The sequence below is a fragment of the Camarhynchus parvulus genome, chromosome Z (genome assembly GCF_901933205.1).
Source record: "Camarhynchus parvulus chromosome Z, STF_HiC, whole genome shotgun sequence".
Classification (NCBI taxonomy): Eukaryota; Metazoa; Chordata; class Aves; order Passeriformes; family Thraupidae; genus Camarhynchus; species Camarhynchus parvulus.
In genome coordinates, this window is record NC_044601.1 from 36,252,709 (window position 1) to 36,267,876 (window position 15,168).

The 15,168-nt window shown below is 38.0% G+C and overlaps 1 protein-coding gene across 3 annotated transcripts in view; it reads left to right on the forward strand.

The window, feature by feature from the left end:
• Window positions 1–15,168, forward strand: part of PTCH1 (patched 1) — a 73,372-nt gene that overhangs the window by 27,169 nt on the left and 31,035 nt on the right. For all 3 annotated transcript variants that reach the window (XR_004061527.1, XM_030969541.1, XM_030969540.1), the window contains exons 3-12: window positions 2,297–2,486; window positions 3,782–3,851; window positions 3,964–4,055; window positions 5,492–5,690; window positions 6,337–6,458; window positions 7,752–7,899; window positions 8,784–8,915; window positions 9,217–9,372; window positions 9,974–10,072; window positions 11,352–11,477. Coding sequence is in view for 2 of the 3 variants with exons in the window: in XM_030969541.1 (XP_030825401.1) it covers window positions 2,297–2,486; window positions 3,782–3,851; window positions 3,964–4,055; window positions 5,492–5,690; window positions 6,337–6,458; window positions 7,752–7,899; window positions 8,784–8,915; window positions 9,217–9,372; window positions 9,974–10,072; window positions 11,352–11,477 (1,334 nt within the window). In the remaining variant the exon portion in view is untranslated. The remainder of the gene's footprint in view (window positions 1–2,296; window positions 2,487–3,781; window positions 3,852–3,963; window positions 4,056–5,491; window positions 5,691–6,336; window positions 6,459–7,751; window positions 7,900–8,783; window positions 8,916–9,216; window positions 9,373–9,973; window positions 10,073–11,351; window positions 11,478–15,168) is intronic.

Genomic DNA, 15,168 nt, shown 5'->3' on the forward strand with positions numbered 1-15,168 from the left:
AATGCCTTAAGAATTTCAAGCAGATCTGCCGATGGGTTCTGGAATCCGTGCCCAGCTTCTTGGGTGGTTTTGCTACTCCTGGTTGAAATGTTAGAAAGGGAAAAACCAGCTTCTGTTCTGATGACTGACTTGCATGATGCAATTTTGATTAGCTAGATCTGCCTTGTTCAGTGAAGTTAACGTGGTTTGACAAGACCTTGATTAGGAAGCGATCATCTCTGTTGATAGTAAACAGTTGGTCACTTTCAGCAGAGGTGGGAATGATGCCCTTTGTCTTGCATGAAGTATGATTTGTTGGTTCAAGTTCTGGTTAAATTCAAAAGGAAAGTGTGGGTGGAATGGGAGAGAATATAGTACCAGGAGTAGAAGTTTATGGTAGACTCCCCAGTCCTCTTAAGATTGGCTTTATTGTCTTGACTGGCATTGAGGGACAAAAGAGGGAGAGTCACTGTCTTTGAAGCACTTGCAGTGTAAAGGGTTGTGAAAGAAAGGTCTGGTTACAAGACGTACAGATTAGGATAACTCTGGTCCCTTATTTCCCATATTCCTGTAAGATGCATTAAAAATCCAAGTATCAAGGACTACTGATTGGTGGAATACTTTGGAAAGACAGCAGCGAGCATAAATCTGGGCTGATGAATGAAAGTATTTTTAGAGTTTAAATCTTGATAAGAATTAGCAATAACATTTTGTTGCCATGCAAATGCAGTCTCAATTATAGTATGTCCTGTCATTGTAGTAAGAGTGATGTTAAAAAGTTCTAAAGGGACTCTAGGTAAAAGGTTCTACTTTGATTTGCTTGGTTTTGTTTTGCGTACTGTGAGCTAGTCTGTGTTCCATGGTATAAAGGAGGTAATCCCACATGTGACAGGCTGAAAAAAAAATTGGGTGTGTTGTGGAAACACTTATTTCTTCAAAGAATTCTTGAACGAGAAATTAAGCAACGCTTCGTGCCAGAATGTCTGTATGGTTTAATTGTTGAGGGTCTTATTCTGACAGCTTTATGCTTGCAGGGGCCCAGCTTCTTGCCTGGTGGTCGTTTTAGCCCCAGGGGTGTTATGGGTGGGTTGAGGGCCCAAGTGATTGAAAAAGTATGTCCCTATTTAGGCTCAGGAATCTCATCTCCCACTCTGCCAACTGGTTATGGATCAGTCTGTTATATGACCTAGGAAGAAATAAATATATATGCTTAATTTCTGTTCACACTGTTGCAAGCTAAACTTTGGCAGTAATTCAGATAGCCAATGTCAAGCTTGCTAGGACTGAGAAAAATGTAACAAATTAGACCAGATCTGTAGCTTGGATTTACATTCTTGTCCTCCTCATCTGGATGTGGTCTTGATTCAGCTAATAGGCTGAATTAATTGACGTTGCCTCCCACATGCCTTGGCTAGAGAGACTACAGGGGAGGTTGTATGAAGTATATGAACTCTAGCTGGCTGGGGTTTTTGTAAAAGGGAAGACAGTTTTCCATTCTTATGCAATGTTTTCTGGCAAGGCACATTGTGTCTAGCTCCCTCTAGAGCCTGTCGACTCTGCAGTCTCCCTCTGCCTCTTTTTTTTTTGTTTCTTTTTTTCCCCACCCATGTTTTAATATGGAGCACACCGTTTGGCTCATGTGGATTTAGAAACAGATATTGCCCATGAGCAATCTCCTGCATCACAGCACATTAAGCCAGGTAGTGGGCCACTGGGGTAAATTACTGTAGACAGACCTTTCTGCTACACTCAAACTGCATCTCTTTATATGAACCTGGCATTTTTTCTTTTTTTTTTTATTTAAGGCTGAAAGAAATACTTCTGCTCACTTACTCTTTCCCTTCGCCATTTTTTTTCAATACCAAAGAGAAATATTTGCCTTCTATCTTTGCCAAATTATTTAGTAGAAGAGTGTAAATTAAAGCCATTATCTTGAAATGTGCTTTTGGAGCAGACTACATACAAGTATAAGAAATTGTAACATAGTATTTCTTCTGGTCTGCCAGGTAAAGCTTTTCCTTTTTTCTTCTTCTTTAATTTTCACACTTGGAATATTGGTAATAATATAAAAAAACAGAGGTTCCAGTTTATGCATCAGTGTTTCAGTACAGTAGCAGTAATGGTATTGTAATGAGGAATGTGAGGTTTTTTCAGAGATACTAAAAGTTGTTCTTAGTTTTAGAGTTACACAGTGATCAGTTTGAGAAAGAATAGGCCCTGCACACTGTCAGGGTTTTCTGACTAGAGAGTGTTCATCAAGATAATGCAGAATAAGCAAGTATTGGCTAATACAAAGTCCTTAATGTTTATCCATCAGTTGGTGGACGAGTGAGTCAGGAGTTAAATTACACACGGCAGAAGATTGGAGAAGAGGCCATGTTCAACCCCCAGCTCATGATCCAGACTCCACAGGAAGATGGTGCTAATGTACTAACAACAGAAGCACTCCGACAGCACCTTGAGTCTGCACTTCAGGCCAGCAGAGTACATGTCTATATGTACAACAGGTGAGGGGAAAATCAAAAATTTTCTTGATCATATGTGGTAGCTGAAAAATGGACGCGTGCTTTCCTTAATGTATTTTTAAATAGTTAGCACTTCTGAGCCTTTCCCTTGGGGCTGTGTTTTGATTTGAGTGTCACTGGTTTCTGATAGCTTGACACTGTGGCATGATAGCTGTGATAAATTGGCATTTAACAAGTAAGATGGGGGAAGTGGTGTTACGTGAGGCATGCCACAGCATGCAGCATTTCTTTAGGTAAAGATATAATGTCTGTGATCTTAAATGTAGAACCTTATGGGTAGGATTCCTAACATTGAAAATCCTTCCATACTAGGTTGAATTCACTTGCTAATGTTATTATGAGGCACGTAATGGCTGTGAACAGTGGCAGAGGCTAGTGTTCTTCCAGCAGTTTGGCTATAAAGGCAAATGCAGATGTGGTACAAATGTCAGCGGGTGGAATAAGAGCTATTTAATAACACAGACAACAGACTGTGCCTTAAAGAGTGCCTGTGGCCCCATACTGATGGTTGGCAGTTGTGTGTTGTCTAGCAGAAAAATAATAATGGTGTACCTCAGGACCTCAGGAGGGTACCAGCATAGGGCTAGGATGTCTCCCTGAAAAATGGCTCTGCCAGGGTTACTACTTACATAGTGATGTGCCAAGGAGTCCTGCCTGTGAGGCACAAAGCTCCCTGTCTTTCAGCAGATCTTTTCAGCACACCCAGCTGGTTCTTCCATGAACTGCTGCTAGGGCTCCAATTATCTTTTACGCAGCTCCTGCCCTGTATAACTCATTAGAAGCCACGGTAGTGGAAGTTGTAATACAGCTGAAATAAGAAGGCAGGAATCTTAATGGTTTATTTGCTTCTGCATGTCTTGGTCTGCTGACTATATTTGAGTCCTCTGAGCTGAAGATGGCTTTTCTCTTACTGGTGTCACCAAGTGATACCTTAAGTCACAGTCTCATATAAATGAGACTGACAGAAATACAAGATGTATTTTTGTCCCATGAACACATGTTGACTAACTTGTATGTACAAAAGCACCTCCCTCCTTACTTTGAATGAGTTTTACAGAGAATATGGAAATATAGAAACAACTGAAATAAAGAAAGGGTTTTTTTTTTTTGTGAGGTCTAATATATCTTTTTTTAATAACATTTGCCTTATTCAATGATTTGCTGCTTGAGGCCAGTGTGTGTATGTGAGTCACAGTTTTAAATGTCTGTTATATTTTCAAAATTGCTTCTCAGTAATTGTGCAAGAAGAAAATATTTGTCCTTCACATTTCTTACAGACAGTGGAAATTGGAACATTTGTGTTACAAATCAGGAGAACTCATCACCGAAGCAGGTTACATGGACCAGGTATGTGTAGCAGGTATTTAATTACAAGGTTTGTGTGTTTTCATGATTCAGCTTGTGCTGTATTGATTATATTCTTGTGTGACTGTGTTTTTCCTCTTTCTGATTTTGACAGATCATAGAATATCTTTATCCTTGCTTAATTATCACTCCTTTGGACTGCTTCTGGGAGGGAGCAAAGCTACAGTCAGGAACTGCCTATCTATTGTAAGCATGTGTTTTTTGTAACTTTCTGGTCTGAATGTTTTAAATTGTATAACTGTGTACAGTGCTTCAGTTTCATTTCCGTTGTTTATTCAGATTATGATTTAACAGGAAAAATAAAATATGAAGTGTAGTGTATCTGCATAAAAAATACGCATATATGCATGGATTTTTTTTTTCATTTAACACAATGTTTACCTGTTTCTGTGAGATCATTTGTAAACCTCAATTTAAATCCTCTTTTATTTTTCCTGTGTTGCTAGCATGCAAATTAAAATGTAAATTCTGAGTTGGAGTTTTAAGAATTTTATGCTTTACCGTTTTTTTTATCCCTGGAACAAAGTTGTTTCTGGTGGATTTTTTCCCCCCTATAAAATACAAAAACATTGGTTGGCTGGGAATTTTAGACCTAAGGAAATGTCTTGGGTTAATTTCCAAGTCTTTCTGAGGAATAAAGAACAAATCCTTTGCTTCAGAGACCATTAAAGAAACCATATAGTATCTTTTGTAGATGGTTTCTCACAGTTTACGAGTGTGATATTAGATGCCCTGAGTTCTTTAAAGAGTTAATTGTTAATCTGTGCAGGCATTTTCTGTTAATTATGCAAGAGTTAGCATTTGAGTAATTGTTTCTGTCCTGGTTTGTGTGTCTCTGCAAAAGCAATTTGCAATGGCCATCTCCTAACCTTTAGTGTACAGTTTTAGAGGGGGAAATAAGGGGGTTTGTGTTTTCTGGTTGGGAGATTCAGAATAATGACTTAAGCCTGGTTAAGCAGATACAGTGTGGTTTGAACCACAGAATAAGGCAGTCAAAAGCCTTTCTGGTCTGTCAACATCACAAATTCAGAAGTGGGGGGTGGGAGACATGACAGTGATAGTGGTGACAGCCATGGTAGCAGGAAGGCTTGATGGTTGATAGTCAAGCTGCCAGGGCATTTCAAGGAGCACAGTATTGTTACAGATAAACAAAGATCAGTTATATTGATTGATTACATTTGCAAGATGATTATTAGACTAGCAAGAAGTAATCTGATACTATGAGAAAGGCTTTCTTTCCTCAGCCCCCTCTCTTCTGTCCCTTCCCCTTCCCCCCTAATTCTTTGAAGCAGCAGTTGGCTGCTTTTTTGTTATTTAGGTTCTTGATAATTTGTTTTGCTTTGTTTGTAAGTGAAAGTATTTTTAACCAATTTTACAAGATAGCTTTGTAAGAACCAAGTATTTTTTTTGTTCAAATTACAACTGGACTTCAAGAAAAGTACACAAACAAATCTAATTAAAGCATGCCTTACATTTTATGAAACAGCTTTACCAGAAAAGGTTTTAACTTGTAGCGGAAAATAACTCAGTTATTTGTTCAAACATGAATTTTAAAGTATGTTTATTTCAGAACTTCTTTTGTCTTTTTACTATGTGTCTTTCTCTCCTGGTTGCTCTTGCAGAGGAAAGCCTCCTTTGCAGTGGATCAACTTTGACCCTTTAGAATTCTTGGAAGAGTTAAAGAAAATAAACTACCAAGTGGAGAGCTGGGAAGAAATGCTGAATAAAGCGGAGGTTGGTCATGGTTATATGGATCGACCCTGCCTGAATCCTGCTGATCCCGATTGCCCAATCACAGCTCCCAATAAAAATTCCACTAAAGTAAGTTTGCTTGTCCTTGTGCATGTCTTTTCAAGGGAGGCTGGGGGGTGGGGAAGGTTGGGGGGGAAGGTCAAACAGACTAGAAGAAAGTACCATTTTCTTCCAAGCAGTATATGGCTTGTATTCTTGCATGATGTCATTTTTCTGTTCCTATTACCCGCTGTTAGCTCACTGTCATGGATTTTGCCTCCTTATGTGATGCAATGCTTAATCTTGTACATTTAGAGTGAAAGTACAGTTGTCAGCTGTTGCTGTGGCACTGCAGTGATGTGGCATTTCAGCAAACTGGTGCCTCAGACAGACAATAGCCACTGCTGGAACACAGCTGCTGCTGCACCTCCATGCCATGCAGAAAAACCTTTCCTCAAGTAGCTCCAGTTTTGTTGATTTTTTTTGTGATGAATTCAAAGTCATAAGCCTTGAATTTATATATCCCTTTATCAGTCACGTTAGACTTTGGAGAAATTGGCATCTGATCAACAAGGACCTGGGTGCTTTCTTAGCTTGATTTGTTGAATGCCTTTCTTCTAGTAGACTACCCAGATGGTCTTTAACATCCATGATTCTAGTTCACTGAGTGCTGAATTAAGTTATGAATTTGTAAAATTATGAAACCTATTAACTGCTTCTTTGTAACTTTTTCTAGCCTCTTGATGTAGCCCTTGTTTTGAGTGGTGGATGCTATGGATTATCAAGAAAATACATGCATTGGCAGGAGGAGCTGATTATAGGTGGTACAGTCAAGAACAGTTCTGGTAAACTTGTCAGGTAAAAAAAGTATTTAAAGAAAATGTCAGCTTTAATTTGTTAGGGTTCATTTTTTGGGCCATGATAGGAGGATGATGCAAACTCTATTGCCCTTCACATGTATTATAAATTTCGCTTCAGGGTGACATGTCTCAAGAGAGCAGAATTTAGAAGAATGCTTTGACTGTTCTTTAAAGTGGTGTCATCATTTCCTGCTTCTCATCTCAGAATGATGGTGTATGTCAGTCAGAAAGAAAAGCTTTTTACTGGCAGCTTTGTTGTTCAGAATGTATGTATAAAGCATTGAACAGTCTGTAAAGCACTGAACACCTTTGATCACATTTTGAAATATGATCAAAGTAAAAAGGAAGGAAAATAATGCGAGTAATGTACTAACTCCTTTGACTTCTCTCAGAATTCCAAAATATTCACTGAATGTTTTATTCAGGGTCAATACAGAGAATAGTCTATTTTCATGTCCTTGTGTTGTTAATACAACTTTGAGTAGTAATGCAAACTCAAACCCTTTGTTTTAGACTTCTGAACGAAGACATAGAACACTGGACTTTAGTGGCGGAATAAAACTGTGTGATTTACTGTTCTGAAAAACGCAGCCCATACTAAACAAAATGAAGCATAATTTTTCCAGAGAATTTTTAACCTTTTTAGCATTCACATAACACATTGATAATTCTCTCAAGAAAGAGCCAAGTAAGGCACTTCCATTGAAAGACAAAAAGGTTTCTTCTCTTACTAATTAATGGTTCCTTCTTATTAACCAGTAAGAGCTTCTGAAATTGTTGGATGGAGTTGCATATTGTGGAAATTCAGGATGGATTGCCTTTGTGTATTCCCCACAGTTTATTTGGCATGAGGAGTTTAATCTACTACTTCTCTCCAAGGGGTAAAAAAGACCAAGGTCTTCAAATGACATTTTGTCAGCATTTACAAGACTTCATAGAAATAACTGTTTCTGTGGCATCCTCACAGCAATCTGTCTTATCAAATATGAACTTAAGAACAGATTTGTAGGGTAATATTCTTTTTTCCTGAAATTAATCCTACTGAAAATAATGTCAGAACTCTAATTAACTTTAGTGAAAACAGATTTAGCCTCAATAGCAGTACAACTGCACCAGATACACAGTAGAATAATTATGCTCTTATACTTTTAATACAAGCATGTGCCCTATAAAATCAAGAACTCAAGCAAGCTCCTGTTAGAATTGCATTGGGACTTCATGCCATGAAAATATTTTCCTGAAAATGCTCAGTTTATGCCTATTTCTCCTCTCTCTTCTCTTCATGTCACAGTGCCCAGGCTTTGCAAACCATGTTTCAGTTAATGACCCCTAAGCAAATGTATGAACATTTCAAGGGGTATGAATATGTTTCACATATAAACTGGAACGAGGACAAGGCAGCAGCAATTCTGGAAGCCTGGCAGAGGATGTATGTTGAGGTAAAATTGAAAATAACTTAGATACTATACTATAAAATCCTAATAAGGTTCACTGCCTACTTTTTATACTATTTCCTTAAGGAATGTGCTTAAAACAGAACTGAGTCATTGCCTCCCTGTTTTTAAGAGTTCTTTTGGTAGTTTGTTGGTTGTTTTTTTGGTTTGTTTTTTTTTTTTCCTTTTTCTTGGTTTGGTTTTGTTTGTTTGTTTGTTTGCTTTTGTTTTTTTTGGTTTTTTGTTTTTTCCAGTAAGAAGCTGCTTATTCCTATATGAGAAGCCATGAAGGTTTTACTTTTTGCTGCCTGGGACATTTTTGTTTAGCTGGGGCTGAGAAGAAACCAAAGAGCTAGCTGGAATTTAAAAGCTTTTGGTTGGAGTGATTATTCTAAATGTGTCTGGAAAACATTAGCCACCCATGGGCTGCTTCTTCAGCAGCAGCCCAGGTGAGGAGGCTGTGTGACAAGGCCTGCCCTCTGTGTCCCAAACCCTGCCCTCTACGGCGCTCTCTCTGACCTCTGCAAATGGCCAGGCAGGGAGGGGCAGAGACATGGCTGACCTGGGTTAAGTGCAGAACTGGTACTGCGTTGTGGAGTTACAGGAAGGGGTTCAAGTTAAGTGTTTGTAATGAGCTGGGCATGCAGTAGGCTTTCCTGAAGGGCTCAAATTCTGTCTCATAATCAGGAGCTTGCCAGAAAAAAATCAGGAAACACATCAGTGTTTTATCGCATCAGTGTAATGTCTGTGTAGAGCATGGGCTAAAAGGCAAAAAAGATTTGATTTCAGATGTGTGCTGTAGAAGATGGTAATGACTTTTTTTGACAAAATGACTAAAATAAACCAAAAATATTCTTTAGTCGCACAAAGTTTTATTTTTCCTTTCATAGGTTGTTCATCAAAGTGTTGCACAAAATTCTACTCAGAAGGTGCTTTCCTTCACTACGACCACCCTGGATGACATCTTGAAGTCATTTTCTGATGTCAGTGCTATCCGAGTAGCTAGTGGCTACTTACTAATGGTAATAAAATAAATCTTTTAAATTTTCTTTGGTAGTAGAGCAAGGCTTAAAAATATACTTTATTGTTACCAGTTTGTAGTCCAGAGTATTTTACAAATACTTAAAGTAAAACCTGCAGTTTGTAAACTTTACCTCAGGCTTCTCACCTGTTCCGCTTTGTAACCTCTGTGACATGTCTATTCTGATTAAAAATAGTGTAAGGATCTGTAGGTGGATGGAGAGAGACAGCTGATAGAGGAGGATCCGTTCTAATATTTTGCTTTTTTCCCCCCAAATTCCCCTCCCTGCCTCCTCTCCTTAGCTTGCCTATGCCTGTTTAACGATGCTGCGGTGGGACTGTGCCAAGTCTCAGGGTGCTGTGGGGCTGGCAGGAGTCTTGTTGGTTGCACTCTCTGTGGCTGCAGGATTGGGCCTGTGCTCGTTGATTGGAATTTCCTTTAATGCTGCCACAACTCAGGTATTTAGAAGACACAAGTCTGCTGTTAAATTGCAAGTACTCTGTTAATGAATGAACACAAGTCAATCTTTGAGAAGTAAAGTACTGAAAAAATATTTTGGCTCTAGATTTTTACTTTACTGTTTTCCTATTTCATAGTTTATGCTGTGATAAATTTAATTATCATGCTAACAAGTGATACTGAAGAAAAAACAGATATTATGTAATCTGTATAATTCTTGTTAGGTTTTTCTGTGTCCCAATACAAGTGGAGGCATCCTAAGTATCTAAAGAGCTGCAGATTTGTTTTTACATCTGAGTATACCAGGATGTTCAAATTCTGAAAATATTTGGAATGTAACTTGAATTATTATCAGATATTTGTCTATCCAAAACTTAAATTACAAATGAGAATTTGTACTTGTTAATGGTATATTTTAAATTCCTTAGCTACATTCCAGAATAAAAGTTAATACCTGTATTGTGTCATTTCCATTTTCATTTTACCCTTGGATTTGTGTAGAGTGTAATGTAAAAGTTGCTATAATTAGCCATTTAATGGCTAGCTGTGTGGCAGATCATAACACAATGTATTTGGGTTTTGTTTTGTTTCTTTCCCAAGGTTTTGCCTTTTCTTGCTCTTGGAGTTGGTGTAGATGATGTTTTCCTTCTGGCACATGCATTTAGTGAAACAGGACAGAATAAGAGAATTCCGTTTGAGGTAATGACAAAATGGAGATTTGCATGAAAATAAAACAAAAAATTTCATATAGGAACAGATACTCATATCCAGAATTAATCAGTGGAGTTTTTTTTTTTAATAGCTTTTCCTAGGGTCTAGAAATTCTTATTTCTGTCAAAATACGGAATTATAGCAATACATGTGGTCCTAGGACATTTTTGAGTGTTCATATTCTTGTTTTGTTTTTTTTTTTTTTTTTGTAGTGTCTTAGGTTTATTTTCTCTTGAAATTTTAATTTATAAACTGTTACATAAATACAGACTTCCATAATCCAAATTCTGCCAAAAATTTCAGTGAAAATTAATGCAAATCTAGGAACAAACTCAAATAGGAGTCTTGACAATGGGATGATAAAATAATTTTAATAAAAGAACACACAGAATAGAAAAGGGGAAAAGAGAGGGAAGACAGTTACCTTTACTTTTTTTTTATGACCCTAAAATTGAGTTGTTTTCTGTATTTTTCTCTTGTTTTTATTTTCTGAAGTTTATAATTGACCATGATATTACAAAACATTACATATAACTGATAGGTAACTGATAGGAAATCTAAGGCATCATCACTTTTATGATCCTTTACTTTTATTAATATTTTTAGTCTCAGTCCAAATTTTCACATCCAAAGTACATCCCATTTAAAACTAGTGTATATTTGCTGATTTTGTTTTGTATGAGCAGTCTTCCATGTGCTCTCTCCAGCTCGTTTTGTATGCAGCCAGTGCAACCTCACTCTATAATCTCTGTCTGCTTCGTAATAGCCTGTTGGGTTAGGAAAGGGTCATGTGTTTATCTTGATTTCTTGGTGGGTTTTGTCTGTGGTCCCTAGACTTGGTGGAGTTCTTTTTGTTTGTTTTCTTACATATTTTTTCAAGATGTGTGGCTATGTTATGCCTCTCTGCTGTTAATACATGCTTATTTTGTCTGAAAAATGAGAACACAAAGTGATTCCACTGGTAAAAATTAAATCCTTCTCAACAGCAGATGTACTTGATATATTGTCAGCACCCATTTAGTTTTGTGCTCTGAAGCTAGAATCAATTCTAGTCATGTTTTCTGCCCTCAAAAACTTGAGCAATTCATCCATGTTCCTACCGAACAGTAAACTTGATATATAGTTTTCTCACATAGTCTGAATTTATATTCAGAGTTATTTGTGATAATTTTTCACTGGTGCTGTGTTACATCTGTAGGATGACCACATTGTTTGCAGGACATCAGCTTATTCGCCTGACTTTTAAGATGTGTCCTTTGTTTTGCAGGACAGAACAGGTGAATGTCTGAAGCGAACAGGAGCAAGTGTAGCCCTTACATCTATCAGCAATGTTACTGCTTTCTTTATGGCTGCCTTAATTCCTATTCCAGCTTTAAGAGCATTTTCACTCCAAGTAAGTTTATACCGTTTATATCCAAGTAGGCTACCCGTTGCTAGCTCTGATGCCCTGTGGAAGTGTGATGATGATATTTGTTGGTGGTGGCACTGAAGCCTGATTTTGGTGCTCCTGCGGTTCACTGAGCCAGAATCTCGCTGCAGCAGCACCACAGACCTCGGCAGTAACAACTGCTGTCTGCTCTCCTTTCTCCTGCTCCCTCTTCTCATGCACAGAGTCTCTCACATCCTCCTAGCAGGTGAAAGAATACTCTGTCCCAGCACAGCTGGGTTGAATGCGGAACCCAAGCTATATGTAACTAAGAAGAAACAAGTTCCCAGATGGATTTGTGTTCTAAAGTCAAGAGGAATAGACTGTGGTGTAGTGTGTACTGTAATGTTTCTCAGCAGCAATTTAATCCTTTCATTCATGTTTGTCCAGTTTGCTGCTCTTCAAAACTACGAGTGCAATTGCAGCAGTACATATGAATTTGTAATTTTAATAATTACTGTAGCACTTTTTACCGCCTTACTCACAGTAATTTTAGCAAACTTGGAGAAAATTTAATAATTATGTGTTCCAGATGGGTACAAAGAAAATGTGAATTTTATGTGCTGAACCACGCATTGCTTGTTCTGCCTTCCTCTGTCTTCTTGTATTTGTTTCTGATAATATACCTTCATAAATATGAAATATTTATGATATTGGAGAAGGATTTCTTCTAAAAGTTAAGACTGAAGAAAGATTCGGAAGTTCTCCTGACACTAGCAATTTATAGCACTACAGAGCACTGTACTATTTCAGTAGTTATTTTTCTTCTTCTCTGGCCTGGTTCTTCATTGATTTTTATTCTCATTGAGCCCTTGGCTACCCAGAGGAAGCAGGGCTGCAATTTTTCCTAATACATGTGGCAGTTATTGCTGTTCTCAGACATTTACATATGCCTGCATTAAACTGTAAAATGGTAAACTGTGATTGCAATCATGTTACTAATAATATAGAATCTGAAAAATACAAAACCTAAAACCTGATGCATTAATAATTTGTTTACATTTCCTTCTCAATAGGCAATTTGATAGAGAATATTGGAGAACGTAAAGGCCTCATTGGTTTTCTTTATCATTTAGCAGATGCTTGTGGCAACTAAACCTAGATGTTTAGCCTTGAATAGTTTCTAGTGTTTAGCTCTGCTGATTTGCCAAAACCTAGATGTCTCTCCTTACAGATCATTTGATAGTGAATTGTTTTATTTTATAGAATCACAGAATAGCTTGAGTTGTAACAGACCTTTTGAAGGTCATCTAGCCCAACCCTGTCCCCTACAGCTTGAGCAGGGACATGTTTAACTAGATTTCTCTGGGCAACTTGTTCCAGTGTTTTCCTACCCAAATTTTTAAAAAGCACTTCTTTATTATATCTAATTGAAATCTACCCTCTTTCAGTTTAAAGTCATTCCTCTTGTTTTGTCCCTACATGCCCTTGTGAAAAGCCCCTCTCCAACTTCCTTGTAGCCCCCCTGTAGGTACTGGGAGGCTGCTATAAGGTCCCTTCAGAAATTTCTCTTCTTCAGACAGAGGTTGAGTAATCCAAATTCTCTCAGCCTTTTATCACAGGAGAGGCGTTCAAGTCCTCAAATCACCTTTGTGACTCTCCTCTCAACTCACTCCTACAGTCCATGTCCTCCCTGTGCTGGGACCCCAGAGCTGGATGCAGGGTTCCAGGTGGGCTCTTACCAGAGCAGAGCAGAGGGGCAGAATCCCCTCCCTGGCCCTGCTGCCCACGCTGCTTTGGATGCAGCCCAGGACACGTTTGGCTCTCTGGGCTGGGAGTGCCCATGGCTGGGTCATGTCCAGCCTCTCACCCACCAGCACCCCCAGGTCCTTCTGGGCAGGGCTGCTCTCCATCTGTTCATCCCCAGCCTGACCTGATACTGTGATACAAGTGCAGGTGCAGGACCATGCACTTGGCTTTGTTGAACCTCATGATGTTTGCATGGTAAAGACTAAACTTTATACATGAAATACTTTTGGTAGTATATAACTTCTTCCACTGGAAGAAGTTATTGATGTCTTCTAAGTTCTGTGTCCCAATTTCAAATATTTGACAGGTACCTTCAGCAGCTAACAGGATACTGGAGGTCATCAGACTGTAGTACCTGCTTTAAAGAAGTTGCATCAGCCCAAATGCATTTCATAAAGAAGTATTCAAAACAAATTGGCCATTTTGTTGTAATCCCACTGCTGAGCTGTTGAGTGTGAGCCACCAATATTAATTCTCTCATATCTGATCAAATTTTGCTGGTTTTTTTACATGTTTTCACTCTTCAACATCAGAATGTGACAGGTTGTCTTTGGAACATATGTGGAGACAACACCTGTAATTGGTAGTATAATCAGTTAATTTACAAATGCCTGTCCTAAAGTAATTTATTTTTGCCTACTGCCATGCTACAGACTGAGTCACTGAAAGTATAAAATAAAGTCTGCATAGCAAAATGACAAGTAAAAAGCTTCCAGTGAGATTTCAACATACTGTGTTATTGTATGAACATGTTGATATTCAGAATAAAAACATCAATGTCTTTTATAAGGCAGTGATTAATTTGGAATTTATGTGTAGGAACCCGCATGAGTGTCCAGAAATTAGGGTTTGAATTACTCACACTTTTCTCATTTGGTAATTTGTCTTTGCTGGAACACAGTAGCCCTGTGTACATATATCAGAGGTGAAACGTGCAAAGGAGGAGCAGTGGGCAACTTCTATTCATTGATGTCAGAGCTACATATGACTGATACACTTATAAGTTATTGCTTATACACTTATAAGCAATCACTAAAATGAAATCCTTTGTTGTTATGAAGGAACATCTATTAGTTGCTTTGCCTAACTTCACAAGGTAAAATCAAAATCAGGTGATACTTTGATCTCATTACTTGGAATCAGAGAACCATGGCAGTTTTGGTGGGTGGTCTGTATTTATGTATAGATTTCTTTATTTACAGTCTCTTTCCTCTCTCTCCCTCTTACTCAGACTTGTTTAAACAAGAAGTCCTTGCTGTCTTTGATGGTTTCCTAGCAAGACTTAAAAAGCAATAAAATACTGCTGCATTTACTTTTCACAGATACTACCACCTTCTCATCTAGATAATGAATTTTTAACAGAGGGGCTTGAAAAAGAAGGATTGCTCTTGACCTTGTTTTGGTCTTCATTCACTTTTCTTAAGACATTACAAGGTAATTGTCAACCTTTGCATAATTTTGACGCCCAGTATTGGTAAAATAACCTGGCTGCTGAGGGAGAATAAATCATTTCCTGCATCTGTAAGATAAACTTCTAGTTAGAAACTCATGTTTTGCACATCAGTGCCTTCTTCTGTCTTAGCTTCTGTCATACTCTTCCAGATAAAGCAGTTCATTGATATCTCTGAGTTGTTTATTTACTTTATGGAACTTGAACACTGCAAGTCTCATGCTGTCTTAAGAGTCTAGGGTTAGCTCTTTCCAAAACTTAAAAAGTGGAATTTAGTTCTTTTGAAAGTGAGATCTTTGAAGTTAATTACATGCACAAGTAGCAACTGTTTTAGTTCTTTCCCTGTTCTAATTTTTTTTTCATTTGTTAATCTTATTAGACCCTTATTTAAGCAGTTTTAGGGCTTTGAGATCACTGAATACAACCTAAATACTCAGTTGTAGGAATCATGTCTAAGAG